The sequence below is a fragment of the Artemia sp. Qi Xiang Cuo genome, chromosome 5 (genome assembly GCF_049724085.1).
Source record: "Artemia sp. Qi Xiang Cuo chromosome 5, ASM4972408v1, whole genome shotgun sequence".
NCBI lineage: Eukaryota > Metazoa > Arthropoda > Branchiopoda > Anostraca > Artemiidae > Artemia > Artemia sp. Qi Xiang Cuo.
The window spans coordinates 6,225,712-6,241,560 of NC_142798.1; the positions used below are offsets into that span (position 1 = coordinate 6,225,712).

The following is a 15,849-nucleotide window of genomic DNA, read 5'->3' on the forward strand; positions in this document are numbered from 1 at the left end:
TTTTAAGAAGCTGTATATTTAGTAGCTATATATTTTCGACACTATATTTGCAGAAATTGTTGCATTCGAAGACTAAGTTCTTATCATCTGTCTTGGAATTTCATATATATTTCTCAAAATGTTTACTAATTTGACTGTTGTATGCAAAGTTTTGTTATAAAAATAAAAATTAACATACAAGTCCAAAACAATTAGTCTGAAACGAACACTCGGTACTTGCATAGCTATCTGTGGTTATGCTTTCAACTAGCTAGCGCTAGTTATCATCTAGAAGCTTCGAAAGTACCATATCCCACCAGAAGCGGAAAAGAAGAATCACTTTAGAATCAGCATTTAAAGAGGAAAGAAGTTTGGATTCATTGAATTATCCGTCTTAATCGTAAGTTTGTTCTATCCTTTTTTTGTATTTGTATGATTATGCTGGAATTATACTTCTTGGGATATTAGCTTACTACATCATCGAGTTCTCTTTTGGAACCCTAGAATATTTAATTTTCTTCACCTTTGTGAATTAATGATAGGCTGACTCATTTCTGAGATATCTCTGGGTCAATATATACCAAATCATATTATTGAGTTTCAAATAAAGTGAATACACCATTCGATGCCTTTTTTTCAATTTTTTCAATTTATAACTGGGATTTATTTTACTATATACATAAAAACAAACAAACAAAATACCCCCAGAAGCAAGCTTGTGCGGGGGTAATCCCTTCTAGACACATAAAAAATCATAATAACAAAATAAGATCCAAAATAATAACTCTTTTCAATTAATATGAATACAAATACAAGTTCTGCCCTCCAACTCAAAAACTAGTACTAACATACTATACATAGCCACTTGACAATAATCACGTACCCCCCCCTTTTTAGCCAATTCATTAAAAATAATAAATTACTAAACAATACGATCTCAATAAACTACGGAACAGCAGCAGGTCATCCACACATTTAAGTTCCACTGGTAGACTATTCCAAGCACTCGGACCGGCATGACGGATAGAAAAAAATGATCTTGTCGCTTGCGGAATCGGTCTTCGAAATTCTTCCAAATTTCTAGTTCCTTGCTCATGAATATCACCCCCATTCACAAACATTCCCTTAAAACAAACAGGAACACTACCATAAAGATACTTAAACATGAACTGTGTTTTATAAAATTTAAAAAGACCCGATACCGGTAGAATCTTCAGCGTCATAAACTCATTACGAACAGATGATCCTCTATTATCCTTACCAATCAAAAGCCTTATTGCCGAATTTTGTAGTACACGCAGGGGCAGAAGATGCGTTCCAAAAGTAGACGACCATACTGAAGAACAATATAATAGATATGGATGTACAATTGAAAAATACAATAATCTTAATATACTAGTTGGGAGAAAATTTTTCAGTTTACGCATAATTCCAACATTACGTGCAAGTTTCATAGACACACAATCAATATGATCTACAAAACTTAAAGTTTCATCAATAATAAATTAATTTTTTTATGCTGATTACGAATATAATAAGCATTTCTATCGGAAATGAATTTCAGCCCCCCCCCTATATAGACTATACCTAACCGAACCCTGAATTTGCATGTATAGGGGGGGGGGCTGAAATTCATCTCTAACAGAAATGATTATTATACTCATAATCAGCATAAAAAAGGCGGTAAAATTCTACTTTAGTTACTTTTGGCTATCTTGGAAAGGAGTTTGGTTAGGAAAATGAAACTTTCAGGGATGGGTCTACTGGCTAAAGTGTGTCCTGGGAAGATATTTTGAAGTATCCACCTCCACTCTGTCTCCCTCTAGAGGGTCCTGACCTTTGATGACCTTTAAAAATATGTGAGTTATAGAAGTGAAACCTTGCAAAATAGATCTTCTGCTTAAATGAAGTACAACAAAATTGTTTTCAGCTTCACAACTTTGCTCAATCCCAATTTTTAAGGTTTTAAAGATATGCAAATACATTTCTTAAATTTTGGAAATAAACTATTTATATGTCTTAAAATTCTACTCAAATAACAGAAATTGTATTTTCACAGCTAAAGCCACAGAAAAAGAAACTGATAACTGAAAATTAAGGTAAAATGTTGTTTTGTCAAAATTTCAATAGGTAACAGACCTGTCATGTAGGCAAATTTCAGGACCCTCTAGAGAGAGAAGGAGTGGAGGTAGGTATTTCAAAATACCTTCCCGGGACATACTTTAGCCTGTAGACCCATCCCTGAAAGTCTCATTTTCCTAACCTAACCCCTTCCCAAGATAGCCAAAAGTAGCTAAAGTAGAATTTTACCAAAATGGCATCAAATGGTGTATTCACTTTATTCATAACTCAATAATATGATTTGGTATATATTGACCTATCTCTGCTTAGCATCATTTTAGTTTTGGTAAAGATGTGTTTAGCATCACTTTAGTTGGTAAGTAAGGTATTGTTACAATATTACCAATCTCATCAAAGAACCAATGGTAAAGTTCTACAAAATCATATTATTGAGTTAGGACTAAAGTGAATACACCATTTGATGCCTTTTTTTATGCTGATTACAAATATAATAAGCATTTCTATCAGAAATGAATTTCATCCCCCCCCCCCCCTATGTATGCCAATTCAGGGTTCGGTTGGTTAGGTATAGCCTATGTAGGGGGGGGGGGCTGAAATTCATTTCCCATAGAAATGCTTATTATTATTTGTAATAAGCATAAAAAAAGGCATCAAATGGTGTATTCACTTCAGTCCTAACTCAATAATATGATTTTGTAGAACTTTACCGAACCAGTAGGCCTATTAAATTCTGGAATGTCAACTTGATAACATTCTAAAATAGGGTAAAAGACCAGTATCTAGATGAGCAAAATTATGTAAAACTAAAACCCTCATGTCTTGTTGCCAAAGAGGAATTGAGAAGAATTGTATATATCAATGAATAGCTAAGAATCTAAGCTATGCATTGATATAGTTATTAATAAAATTATTCTAGATCAAACGCTTAAAATTATTAGCTTATTGACACCTCTGAGAACCTCTTTCCAGAAATACCAATTATACTATTTTGATGTATATATCCTTTCAGTGTTTCAGGTTTTTTTTTTACATATTAACAGAAGCTGATTGTCTGCTGATTCTAAAAATATAACTTTTATTTCTTTATAGGCTATTGGCTCTATAAATCACAAATATTGTATATAATGTTTCCTTGTCAATTGCTTGTCTAAGCAGACCACATTTCAAATTATGACGACAAATTTCTCCCACTGGGTTGAACCAAGAAGGTGGTTATCTCTTTCAACTCCCTGAGCGGGTGGCTGACAAAAGTGCCCTAAAGACCTGTTTTGTAACTGTAATTAGTACAGCTACGGAAAGTACAGGACATGTTTCTTAAAGATGATAATTGAATTGAACTTATTAGCAATAATAAAGAAAATGGCAGAACAATATATTTAGCAATTGATATATTGTAGGTCATTTTATTGCAAAATTTGACCAAGTTGAAGCCACTAATGAAAAATATAACTCAAATCAGTGTCACAAAAGTAGGGTTAGTCAATGGTTGCTTTTTTAAAAAGGTCTATTTTTGTGTTTTCACAGAAATGGGAAATCATAAATCTTGTAGTTTACACTAGTAAACTTTAGTTCACATAAATTAATTCTATATGTAAACCATGTACTGACACAGTACAAGGTATTTTAACCAATGTTAATGTCTAAAAAAACACAAGTCACAAAAATACTTCTGAAAACTTAACAAAAAAAAGAAATAATAATAAAAAGAAAACAGACAACCTCAAAAATGCAAGATTAACTTGCCTTAAAGGAGAATAAGATAATATCAGCCACTACAACTCCATTCTTAAACATAAAACAGATAAAGCTCATAGCAAAAAAGTGATAGTTAATAGCCAAGTTTATCAAAAGGAGGTTATTAGGTAAACCCCTTTCAATCTCTTGTATACTCTCTGTACAAGGGACACAAGTCCTAAACAAAAGTTAAGGGGTCAGTAAATTACGCCACAGCAAATTTAAAAGCATTGGATAAAAACCATTGAGTAAAATTGTCAAATCATTTTGGGTATTGCTACACATTGAACATTCTAGAGGTTAGATTCGTTTCTGGCCAATGAGAGCTGTTTTTCTAAACATCCTTATAAAAATATTGCTTAGAAATCAAGACATGGTGAATGATAGGGGTTTGGATCAATATCCCCTCCCACTGAACAAAAATAGCAACTTAAGCAATAAAATGGGGTAGCTAAATTAAGTTTCTACCTATCATATTAAAATAATCATATTTGACTGTCATGTTCTTTGTACTTTGAGTAATAATTTAGGTGTTTTTGTTTCCATCACAAATGTGGGATGTCTTTTATGTAAGTAAAACAAAATATACTGGCATAGTAGTGACACAGTAGAAGATCAAGAAGTATCTTGACTTGTTCTGTTCCATTAAGATGTACTTACTGCATCTTGGGAACAACATAAATACCTCAAGTATTTATTAAACTTGGGTTCAATTGTTTTTTATTTCCAACTTGCTACCACCCACTCCAAGCCATTTAACATACTGCAAGTCTCTAAGCACAGAATTTATAGTGGTTTCAAGTTGCCCCTACAATATGAAAAAAGTGGTGAGATTTACTTCAAGTAATTTGCCTACTAGTCTATCAGATCAAAAAAAAAACATGAAGTTTCATGTTCCCTAATAAATGATTAAAAAATGTTTTGGCCTGTAGAAGTAATAATTTGGGGTTTACATGGCACTTCAGTGCATGTAATTTGAAATTCAGTGCTCAACTAGATAAGTTCAAAACTTATTTTTACTTTACATATTTTGCATGGGTAACCTAGCACTAATGCCTCCTATTTCTTTGTTCTGTTTTCTTTTCTGTGTTTCTAACAGGACACAAAACATAGTTGTTTACAGTCTTGTTTAAAAGCTAATTTTTGTACCTTGTTAGTTTTGGACTAATTTTTGACTTCAAATCCTAGTTTATAAACTAGTCTAGGTAATGATTTACCTTGGGGTTGGTTCTCTTAAGGACTGAAAATGGAATTTGCCTTTGAAGCATCATTGAATTTGGAAAGAGCAAATATATGTATAAAATACCTGATAAAAGCAGTCATCTTCCTCCCAACCAAGATTCTTGTCCCCTCTACAAGTAACAATCTGTATTGTGATGGTAAACTAAATATGATAATTAAGATTATAACATAAACTTTGCCTAGGGAAGTTTTTGAGCCTCTTAGCTTTGCGAATTCCAAATTTGCTAGGTTTTGACTAATTTATAAATATGTGTATTGACAAAAATTGAGTATAGCTTACAAGGTACTTTGAATTGTAGGAATTTTGTAAAATGTGGAAAGTAGATTCAAACCTAAAATTAAAAAAGTAGCCTAATTTAGTACTTCTAAATTTAAGATGCTCCTTTGAACCATCTTCCAAGCCTTAGAAATTAAAAGGAGTTAGGGTGTAAGCTTGATTGAACCTTCCTTCAACAGATTTTAGTCTGGATCCATCAGTGTAAGCTTCATTTATATAACTTCAATACTTCTCAAGGTTGCAAAAATTGAATCATTTGCTTATGCCAGTTTGGGACAAGTATCAAGCTGCACAATGAAGCCTGATGAGGTTTTTGGACATTCGGGCCTAAACCATGTTTTTTCAGACTTGATCAACATACAATTGAAGTCTTGCAAGCCTCCTTTTGATAAAAAGTTTAGAGAACTCAACTTGGGCCCTCCTGTTCCTCCAGGGGCACTTATGGCATCCAAGAAGAGTTGCCATTCATCTCTCATTGCTGCAGCTGCCCAGACATCTTCCCATTTTGGGTTGGATTGAGGTATTGAGATTTCTGAGGTCAGCCTGGTAGCTGTATTGTAGGGTATTTTTGGTGCATCCTCTTCTGTTTCCACAGCCACTGAAAGATAATCTTTGGTAATCAAGTTTTGGGCATTCAAAACACATGACAAAGGTATCTCCATTTCCTATATTTGATCACTTTGGTTATCAGTGGCTGAGACGTCTTCTGTTGTATGGTAGCATTTGTTACTTTTTGGGACCAGAGTATACCTTGAATGCAAGGAGTTTCTCTTCAAGCTGGTGTGCCAAGTTCCAATGCTGTAGTAAAGCATTAAGTGTAATACTAATTTGAAGAGTCGAAGCATCGTCTTTGGTTAAATGTGTTGGAAGTTGAAAATGCCAGAATTAAAAAAAAGAAAAATTTGATGATTCTACCAAATTCCAAATAAACTAACAATTCCTTAGACTGAACTTGCTAAGCATGGTAAGCCAAGAAAGTGTAGGCAATTCATGAGGTTGAACTGGCTAATTGTGACAACAAGGAAATTGAAAGAAAACTAAGGTAAATCGTGGCCTTTTAAAAACTCCATGTTTCTCCCAAAACCTGTGCTTAGCTGTCCTTGGTGAAGCCAGACAAAGGAATAATGCAAAGTCTACAGGGAAAAAGAATATGACAAGCCTTTACCAAATTCTAAAATGGAGGTTTTTTCTTAGCAACAGTCAAAAGATAACTCAGTTATTGAGCTTTTATCTGGGTTTGTTATTCTTCCACTACTGAGGATGCCTGATATATTTACATTTTTGTCCTTTTTCAGTGGCTGTGACTTAACTCAGTCCTGAATTTTCTTGATAACCTTGTAATAAGAGCTGAGTTGCAACTTACACTTGTTTAACCAGTATGACAACTTCTACTATTGATCAGTATGTATTTTAACAACTTATGTTTACACATACTTCAACTATATGGTTGCAATGCCTTCATACATAAAAGACATATGCCCTTATTATTTATTTATACTTGATTATGACTGGATTTTTTTTTATAGATGGCAAAGGCACCAGCAATAGGAATAGACCTTGGCACAACATACTCATGTGTTGGCGTTTTCCAGCATGGAAAGGTTGAGATCATTGCTAATGATCAAGGAAACAGAACTACTCCATCCTATGTTGCATTCACTGATACTGAACGTCTTATTGGGGATGCAGCAAAGAATCAAGTCGCAATGAATCCAAATAACACTATCTTTGGTAAGTAGCTAATGTATAATCAAAAGTACATATTTAAAATTCGTTTCAATAGTGCAACCATCATAAATGTAATTTCCTTGTCCTTGACAACCGCCTGGTCCTACTGCACTCACGGACAAGGAAATTACTATAAATGTAGGATTTGTATAGTAATTTCCTTGTCCTTGACCCCCTCTTAAACTTCAACTACTGCTATTGTTTTCAGCTTTTGACTTTTTTACCCAACACTCTTAAAGCCTTGTCTCTATAATTTTTAAATATAGTCAAAGCTGCATTATTGGAAGTCTACTAGCCAAGTTATATTGACCTGAAGTCAGTATAATTTAGGCTACATTTAGTCCATGTGTCCATCTTTGGATGGTCAGTGTTGCTGAACCAGCTAGGTTTTTTTTAAGTTTTATGTAAACTGCTAAAACTGCTACAACTGCTAAAATGTTGTCATAGCTAATGTATAATCAAAAATATATTTTTTTTTATATTTTCAGTATTTGCTTCAAATTTAAAATTGAAGTTAAGGGAGGGACATTACAGATTTTTTTAATTTCTTGCAAGTTCTTGTTCGAATTATGAAGTAAAATTTGTCTTATGCCACTCCTACAATTTTTTATTATTTTTGTACCCCCTCCCCCCAGATGTTTATTATTGCCCTCCCCCTAGAGCTGGGAGGGGAGAGGAAAGAGTGAGTTGAAGAAATCACTTTCTTTTTCTGGTTCTTGCTCTTTAACTATAGCTCATAATTTGTCTTACCACTAGTGGGATTTTACTCTGGAAAGGGAGACACAAGTTCGTAAGTGCTAAGAATGGAAGAGTGAAAAATTCTCATGGCTTTTGCAAGGGGAGCAAGACCACCCTACCAGTGGAAGAGAAATAATGATCCAAATTCGTATATAAGGGATCTAAAATGAAAATTATGAATATGGAAGGGTTCATTGAGGTCATGATTCTGATTCCGTTTTGCAAACTTTGGACCCAATTCGCTGATATCGTCCAGGCCCAGTAGTAGCCTCATTCAGTCTTGCAGTCTGCACAAATTTAAAGTAATTGATTTTATTAAAATTGGCTTATCTTGTGGATCACGGTCGTATTTTTAATAGTAGTCGAATGCAGACTGTCAGACTTGAGAGGATTCAATACTTTAAACATTTTGTAAGCCTCAACGTCGGCTGAGTGTCTCAAAGGCTAAGGGTCCATTAGCGATTTCTCCTTGGGGACATCATTCAAACCTATTGAGAATTTGTGATTTGATTATCAAATTTGATTGAAAAGAAAATTGAATTGTGTCGGCAAAGTTTTCAATCGAAGCGGGTTGTACCACAGAAAATTCGAAGAGCTGTCAAATTGATCAAATATCATTTCTTTTGGGGTGATTTTGGGCATTTTCTACCAGGTATTCTAAAACGTTTTCAGGGACAACCCTTTCCTAAATTTAAAAAAGGCTCCGTTTGATCGATTAAACAAGATTTACACTTCATAATGATCTAAGTTTCCCTAAAACTAGAAATATATCTCCAGCACAAAACAAGACAACTTACAAGGTTTTTCTTAGATTTCAGGGAAAGTTGATGTCGGCGTTTAGTTTTCTGCCGTTAATATATTGCTTTTCCAAGCTCGACAAGTTTTGGTAAGACTGCACTATCAATTGTAATTATTTTAGCCACAAACTAAAATTATATAATGGACAAGATATGTTGATTTTTTTATGATATCGAATCCCTTATTAGTTCTACAGATAAGGCTTTGAGCAGTACTGTCTTGTACTTAAATTCATGCTTCCAGTATAAAGAGAATATTTACCTTGATTAAAAAAAATTGGTATTCTTTGAATGGTTTCAATCTTTTGTGTTGTTAAACATAATTTACTCTACAGTCATCTTCTTTTGAATTTCAGATGCCAAAAGATTGATTGGACGGCGCTTTGAGGATGCTACTGTCCAGTCAGATATGAAACACTGGCCTTTTGACGTGATCAATGATGGTGGAAAACCTAAAGTCCAAGTAGAATTCAAGGGTGAAAAGAAAACATTTGCACCCGAAGAAGTCTCATCCATGATCCTCGTGAAGATGAAGGAGACCGCAGAAGCATATTTGGGATCTGCCGTCTCCAATGCTGTTATTACAGTACCAGCATATTTCAACGACTCTCAAAGGCAAGCCACGAAGGATGCTGGTGCCATTGCTGGTTTAAATGTTCTTCGTATCATCAACGAGCCAACTGCTGCTGCAATTGCATATGGTCTTGATAAGAAGACAGTTGGTGAAAAGAACGTTCTCATCTTTGATCTCGGTGGTGGTACCTTCGATGTATCAATTTTGACTATTGAAGATGGCATTTTTGAAGTCAAGTCTACAGCTGGAGATACCCATTTGGGAGGTGAAGATTTTGACAACCGTCTTGTGAATCATTTTGTACAGGAATTCAAACGTAAATATAAGAAAGATATTGCTGTAAACAAGCGTGCTCTTCGTCGCCTACGTACTGCATGTGAACGTGCAAAGAGAACCCTTTCCTCCTCAACTCAAGCTAGCATTGAAATAGACTCCCTCTTTGAAGGTATTGATTTCTACACCTCAATTACTCGTGCCCGCTTTGAGGAGCTTTGTGCTGATCTTTTCCGTGGCACACTGGAGCCCGTTGAAAAATCCCTTCGTGACGCGAAAATGGACAAAGGTTCTGTCCATGAAATCGTTCTAGTCGGGGGATCCACTCGAATCCCCAAAATCCAAAAACTTCTTCAAGACTTTTTCAATGGAAAAGAATTAAACAAGTCCATCAACCCAGATGAGGCCGTTGCCTATGGCGCTGCTGTTCAAGCTGCCATTCTTCATGGTGACAAATCGGAGGCTGTTCAAGATCTCTTACTCCTTGATGTTGCCCCTCTTTCCATGGGTATTGAAACTGCTGGTGGTGTGATGACTGTCCTTATCAAGCGGAATACTACCATTCCAACAAAGCAAACTCAAACCTTCACAACGTACTCTGACAACCAGCCAGGTGTATTGATTCAGGCAAGTTGCTCTGTTTTTGTTGATATTTTGTAGGGAGGCGTTATAACTATAATAATACCCACAAGAAAAATTCTGTATATGCATGTTTGGGTCAATGTGAATTAAATATGATATTTGAAAAATGTGAGCAGGTCTGGGGGAAAATTTGGTTTTGGAAGGTTTTTCTTGAGGATAGGTCATAAACTTCCAAGTATTTTCAATTTTTGATAGTATCCTATTTAGTCCCTTAAGTTAGCATGTTAATTTTATGGTTTTTAGGTTCAAATTAAGTTTCATGTGATGATTTCATCATACCTCAGCAGCAGCATACTTAGTGTGCTTTAAGTTTAAAAATCAAATGGGTTAATTTAATAATAAGAATGATAATTTAATTTTAGCATGGAAAGATGTTCCTAATTAGTTTTTTTGGACAATTTACCATCATTAATGTCAGACATTACATCATTAATGTAATGTCTTGTGAATCACAACTATGCTTTTTGAGAGACAATCATTGTTTCTTCATTTTTTAAGAATATAAGTGTGGATTCCCACCAGAGTTGCATGTATCTAACTGTACAAGTTTTCTCATCAGTATTAAATAGAATGATCCCAATGAGCTTTATCCCAAATTGATGTGGTTTTGGTCTGAAAAAAGGGTGGGAAATCTTTCAATCACAACGTTCAAAACTCCTTCAATAAGGCTGTCAGTCATGTGTATGCCTGTCTAGCAGATCAGTTTTTTGTGTAAAGAAAAACTCGGTATTTGGAGGAAATTGTGAAGACTTAATGCTACAAGCTTACAGTTGTTCGCCGCATTAAAAAGACAAGTTGCTACTGTGATCTTTTCCATAGAGAATGGTTAAAACTTCGTTAAAAATAGGAATTTTTTCACATGTTTCTAACGTGTTGTACAAACTCAGTAAAATGCAAAGCAAATATTAAAATTGTATTTCAGTAGATGTGTGAAGCTGAATCGCAGCCGCTGAACAGCTATTTTTTTGAAGACAATGCTGTCTTTCTATGACGAGCACATAGAAGTTCAAATAGTGATAAGTCCTTCTATTAGACAAAGACAAATAAAACAATTATGGATATTTCGGCCATGTAAATCAGTGGTCATCAGCGGCTATACTAAAGTATCACAGTTAAAACAATCTATAGTAAAATAAAATGTCCTAAACTTGCACTAACAACATCAACCTGAAGCTTTATAATGATCTCATATTTTACAACTATAGCACAATATCAAGTTTAAATTCAAATTTTTCAATAATTGCGTAAAAAATTGTTTTCAAGAGTTGATTTTATAGTTATTTGCACTTCCTTATCTTTAAAATATGTAAGGAGCTTCCTTTCCCATAATTTTATTTAAATACTAAAGAACAAGAATTCTGGATAGCGAAAATATAGGTCATGTATCAACTGACTAAATGTCGAGATTAGAACGTATCTTTTATGCAAAGAATGATGTAACTAGAAATTTTATTAGTCTTATCTATAGGCGTATTTTTGCATTCCTGTTGTGATATCAGATTATAAAAGATGGCCTAATCGTGCGCTAATTAAATAATATAATTTTTTAAGTTTTGTTTAGTAATTTATTTTTGTTATTTACCCAGAGTCTGCAGACGAATTTTAAATGTTATGGATTAGGGTCGACCGTTATCACAATTACACGGATATTGTAATGTTGCTCAGTGGTGTCAGGTCGCGAAAATTTAGAGATGGGGACAAAATGTTCTTTCAAAACGTGGGGGAGGAAATTTGATTATTTTCAATAGACACAAAATATTTTAACGAAGATACTCTCCAGAACCAGAGTGTTAATTTGCAATGGGGCATTGGGGTAACTCCCCCCACACTTTCGGTTTGCCCCTCCCCCAGCTGAAATTTAGCATCTTTAAAAATCTTCAGAATCGTATATGCTAGCAACTCAAGTATCCATAGAAACAGATCAGTTTTCTTAATATGCCCTTGCCTTTATGGTAATATATAGCCTATTTTCATTTTCCTACTGGCATTTTCATTTGACTTAGGAAAGTCGGCTTTAACTTTGACCCCCTCCCCCCTCCCCTCCCAGGATTTTGACAGAATTGAGCATCTGCCGAAAAGGTGTTCTCGACATCGACAAGTCCTTCTGCACCTCCTGGTCTGTAAAAGGAGGTGACACTTGTTGTTATTTTGGTGCCTCAAGTTCAGTTACTAGTCTATTCAAGTTCAGTTCGTATTAAGCTGCTGTTTTTGGTCTATACATCAATCTGATGGATGAAGTTGATAGGGGCCCTATACGTCTCAATTGGCATACATTTAAAAAAACTACCTTTGCTAATTTCCGATTCTTTATTTGTGTCAGGTTAAACTATGCTTGAAAAAAAAATCTTAGTTAGGATTTTAATCTTGAAACTGCTACAAATTTGGTTTTCAAAGTAGACTCGTTGATTCGAGTCTCCATGAGACATAACTTGGATTAGGATTTGGGGCAAAGTTCCTGATACCTTTGGCAACAGTACTTAAAATGTTAATTACACGTTCAAGAAATTGGAATTTAACAATTAAAGGTTAGAGGGGAGACAGGCTGGAATTCGTTTTCAATTCTTGATGGGGGTAATAGTGGCAATAACCGAATTCGGATTGTTTTTGGTTAACATCGCCCTTTCCTGATGTAAAACATAGCTTAACGTTTTTCATTGCATATTTGTTTTAGAATCCGGTTCAGCTTGCTAATATTATTAGAATGATGAAATTTTGGGCCCAACATTCGCGGGACACGCCAGACGCCTTGCAGGTGTATGATTAGTGTGTGTATGCATCCAATGTCTGATTGTATTCCTCAGTTGTTTTTTTATTCAGTCTGATGGTTACTATTTTTAATTCCAAGATTTTCATTATAGGTTTACGAGGGTGAGCGTACTATGACCAAGGACAATAATCTCTTAGGAAAGTTTGAGCTCACTGGCATTCCACCTGCCCCACGTGGTGTTCCCCAAATTGAGGTCACCTTTGATATTGATGCAAATGGAATCTTGAATGTGTCAGCCGTGGACAAATCAACTGGCCGCGAAAACAAAATAACAATAACTAACGATAAAGGCCGTCTGTCCAAAGAAGAAATCGAGCGCATGGTAAGAATTCCATTTTCCTTATTTTTTTTTATTGAAGGAAGTAAAAAGGCAAGCAAACTTGATTCCAATTTGCAAAGAGACTTGCAAAAAAATAAGGGTATAATTAAAAGAAAGACTAGAAAACTGTTTTATTAAACGTTTTTATTCTTCCGCATACTTAAAATATTGTTTGTAAATGTTATATTTCCGAATATTTTGCTTAAATTTCTGAATTTCTAGTATCTTTCAGCCATTATATAGTAGGTATTTGCTCTACGGCCTACGACATCTTCAGATGTTGCTTATTTTAGGTTCATATTGACTTCCTTGTGTCTTGTCCAACGGTTTCTCTTCATCTTTTCATCCTGATATGTCATGGCTATAATACTATGACTGTTAAACAAAAGCCGAGTTTTCAGGGTTAGCGGGTTCGAACACGGGTTGTTCTCGTCTAGTTTCAAGTTTCTAGTTTTTCGTCTAGTTTCAGCGGGTTCAAGGTTTCAACCCAATGTTTGATGCTGATGCCATGTTTGATGGTGACTAGATCCACTGATGTACAACGTTTGATGCACTAGACGAGAACAACCCGTGTCCGAAGTCGGGTTGTTCTCGTCTAGTACATCGACCGTTGTGCATAAGTGGATCTAGTGCGTCAAACACAGGGTTGAAATTTCGAACCCGCTGAAACTTGACGAAACTAGACAAAAAACTAGAAACTTAAAAATAAACGAGAACAACCCGTGTTCGAAGCCGCTGAGCCTGAAAACGCGGTTAAAGTAAGATGTTTTTGATAATTGAATTTTAAAATCTATTTTTGAAGCTCATTTTTGCAACCAAAATAGGACTATAACAAGGATTTGGGGATGGGGTGGGATCCAATCATAGAAAATCTCTTTATAATGAAGTTTCTTCAGATTTTTGTTCACGTTAGGTACATCATTTCCTGTTTCTTGTGCTATTTTTCAGATTTCTCTTCATCTTGTTTGTCTTGTGTTAGAATTCTATGATTCCTCTGTGCTTGAATATATTTCAGTATGTTATGGATTATCTTCAGGATGTTTTTTGAATTGATTAGTGGCCTTCGGCAGCCTCATAACCGAATGAAGTTGGTAGTAAACATGTTTACTAATGCAGCAGATGAAAGTTTGTGAATTTGATGTTTAAAAAAAAATTAAAACAAAAATACTCGCAGCTCAATATATAAGGAAGCTGTTGGTTTTCATATTAACTTAGATTGGAATTCCACAAACTGACTGGACTTCCGTTTTCAGGATACATGAAAGAAATGATTGAAAGATACTAAACCCAAAATTAACAATGATGGTCCTGTATTTTCGTTGACGCTTTGAAGAATAAAATTGACGAAAAAAAAATCGTGTTCAAATTAATAATATTCTAATCGATGAATGTAGTTTTTAAAAGAGCTTTCATAAATAGTATTAAATAAATACATCCCGACAAGAATCAATCATAGTTTAGCAGTAATTATCATTTTCTTATTATTTGATAGATCATAATAAATTGGCTAATTCAGCAGCTCTGTATGCAAATTTAATTATCCTTCCCAAAGAGCTCAAGTAATACCTTTATTTAAAAAGATGAATTTTTGTTAAGAAAAGCTGAATTTACATAGTGGAACTTATATTTGATTTCCCATTCCACTCTGATCCGCTAAGACCGTGATTATCACGGTTCCGGTTCATTATTCCATTATCATAATAACTTACACTAGCTAATTTTCATATGACAAATTAATAATGTAAATACGAATTGATTAATTTAGAGAAGGAACAAAATGCTAAATAAAGAGCCTGACGGAAGACTGCTAATTCTAATGTATCCTATTATGTATGAGAATAGTTGGAAAATATGATGAAATTTCGAGCCCATTCATTCGCGGGATCCGCCAGACGCTATTCGGCAATGATTAGTGTGGATTAAAACTCGGTGTCTGAATTCCTGTAACAGTAACAATTTATTTGCTTTTTCATTTTCATCCACTCAGTAATGATGAAATTATTTCAGGTTAACGAAGCTGAAAAATATCGTGCAGAGGATGAAAAACAACGTGAGGTTATTGCTGCCAAGAACTCCCTCGAATCTTATTGCTTCAATATGAAATCTACAATGGAGGATGAAAAGTTCAAGGACAAGCTACCTGAAGCTGATAAGAACACAATTCTTGACAAGTGTAACGAAACCATTAAGTGGTTGGATGTCAATCAGTTGGCTGAGAAAGAAGAATACGAAGAGAAGCAAAAGGAAATTGAAAAAATTTGTAATCCGATTATTACCAAGCTCTATGGCCAAGCTGGAGGTATGCCTGGTGGATTTCCTGGTGGTCCTGGCGGTCCAGCTCCGGGTGCTGGCGGTGCTGCTCCAGGTGCTGGAACAGGCAGTGGCCCAACTATTGAAGAAGTCGATTAACATTTCTATGTTAAAGCTTGTTAGTCACATTCCCAGTGGATACTAGCCAAAATTCAGAATAAATTTATTTACTCGTATCTTTTTCTTGGAGTTAAATTTAAGAAAGGCTATATTCTCTTGATTTGTAAGGAAAGTAAAGTCGATTCTGTAGGGTAAATTTTATCATAGCATGAAAACTGGTTTTGGGTTTATCTAGTTTTAGACGGATTTTTAGTGAGAATTAGTAGCACCCATTGGTGTATCTTATTTTGGTATAGAAGTAACTGTGAACTTTCTCAAATTAATCAG

The 15,849-nt window shown here is 34.8% G+C and overlaps 1 protein-coding gene across 1 annotated transcript; it reads left to right on the plus strand.

The window, feature by feature from the left end:
* Window positions 1-277: 277 nt before the first annotated feature.
* LOC148951745 (heat shock 70 kDa protein cognate 4) lies at window positions 278-15,638 on the plus strand. Its single transcript, XM_089089314.1, has 5 exons — window positions 278-379; window positions 6,841-7,045; window positions 8,934-10,051; window positions 12,925-13,155; window positions 15,160-15,638. Exons 2-5 carry the CDS (start codon window positions 6,841-6,843, stop codon window positions 15,559-15,561), a joined length of 1,956 nt encoding a protein of 651 aa, XP_088945440.1. The 5' UTR covers window positions 278-379; the 3' UTR covers window positions 15,562-15,638.
* Window positions 15,639-15,849: the final 211 nt, after the last annotated feature.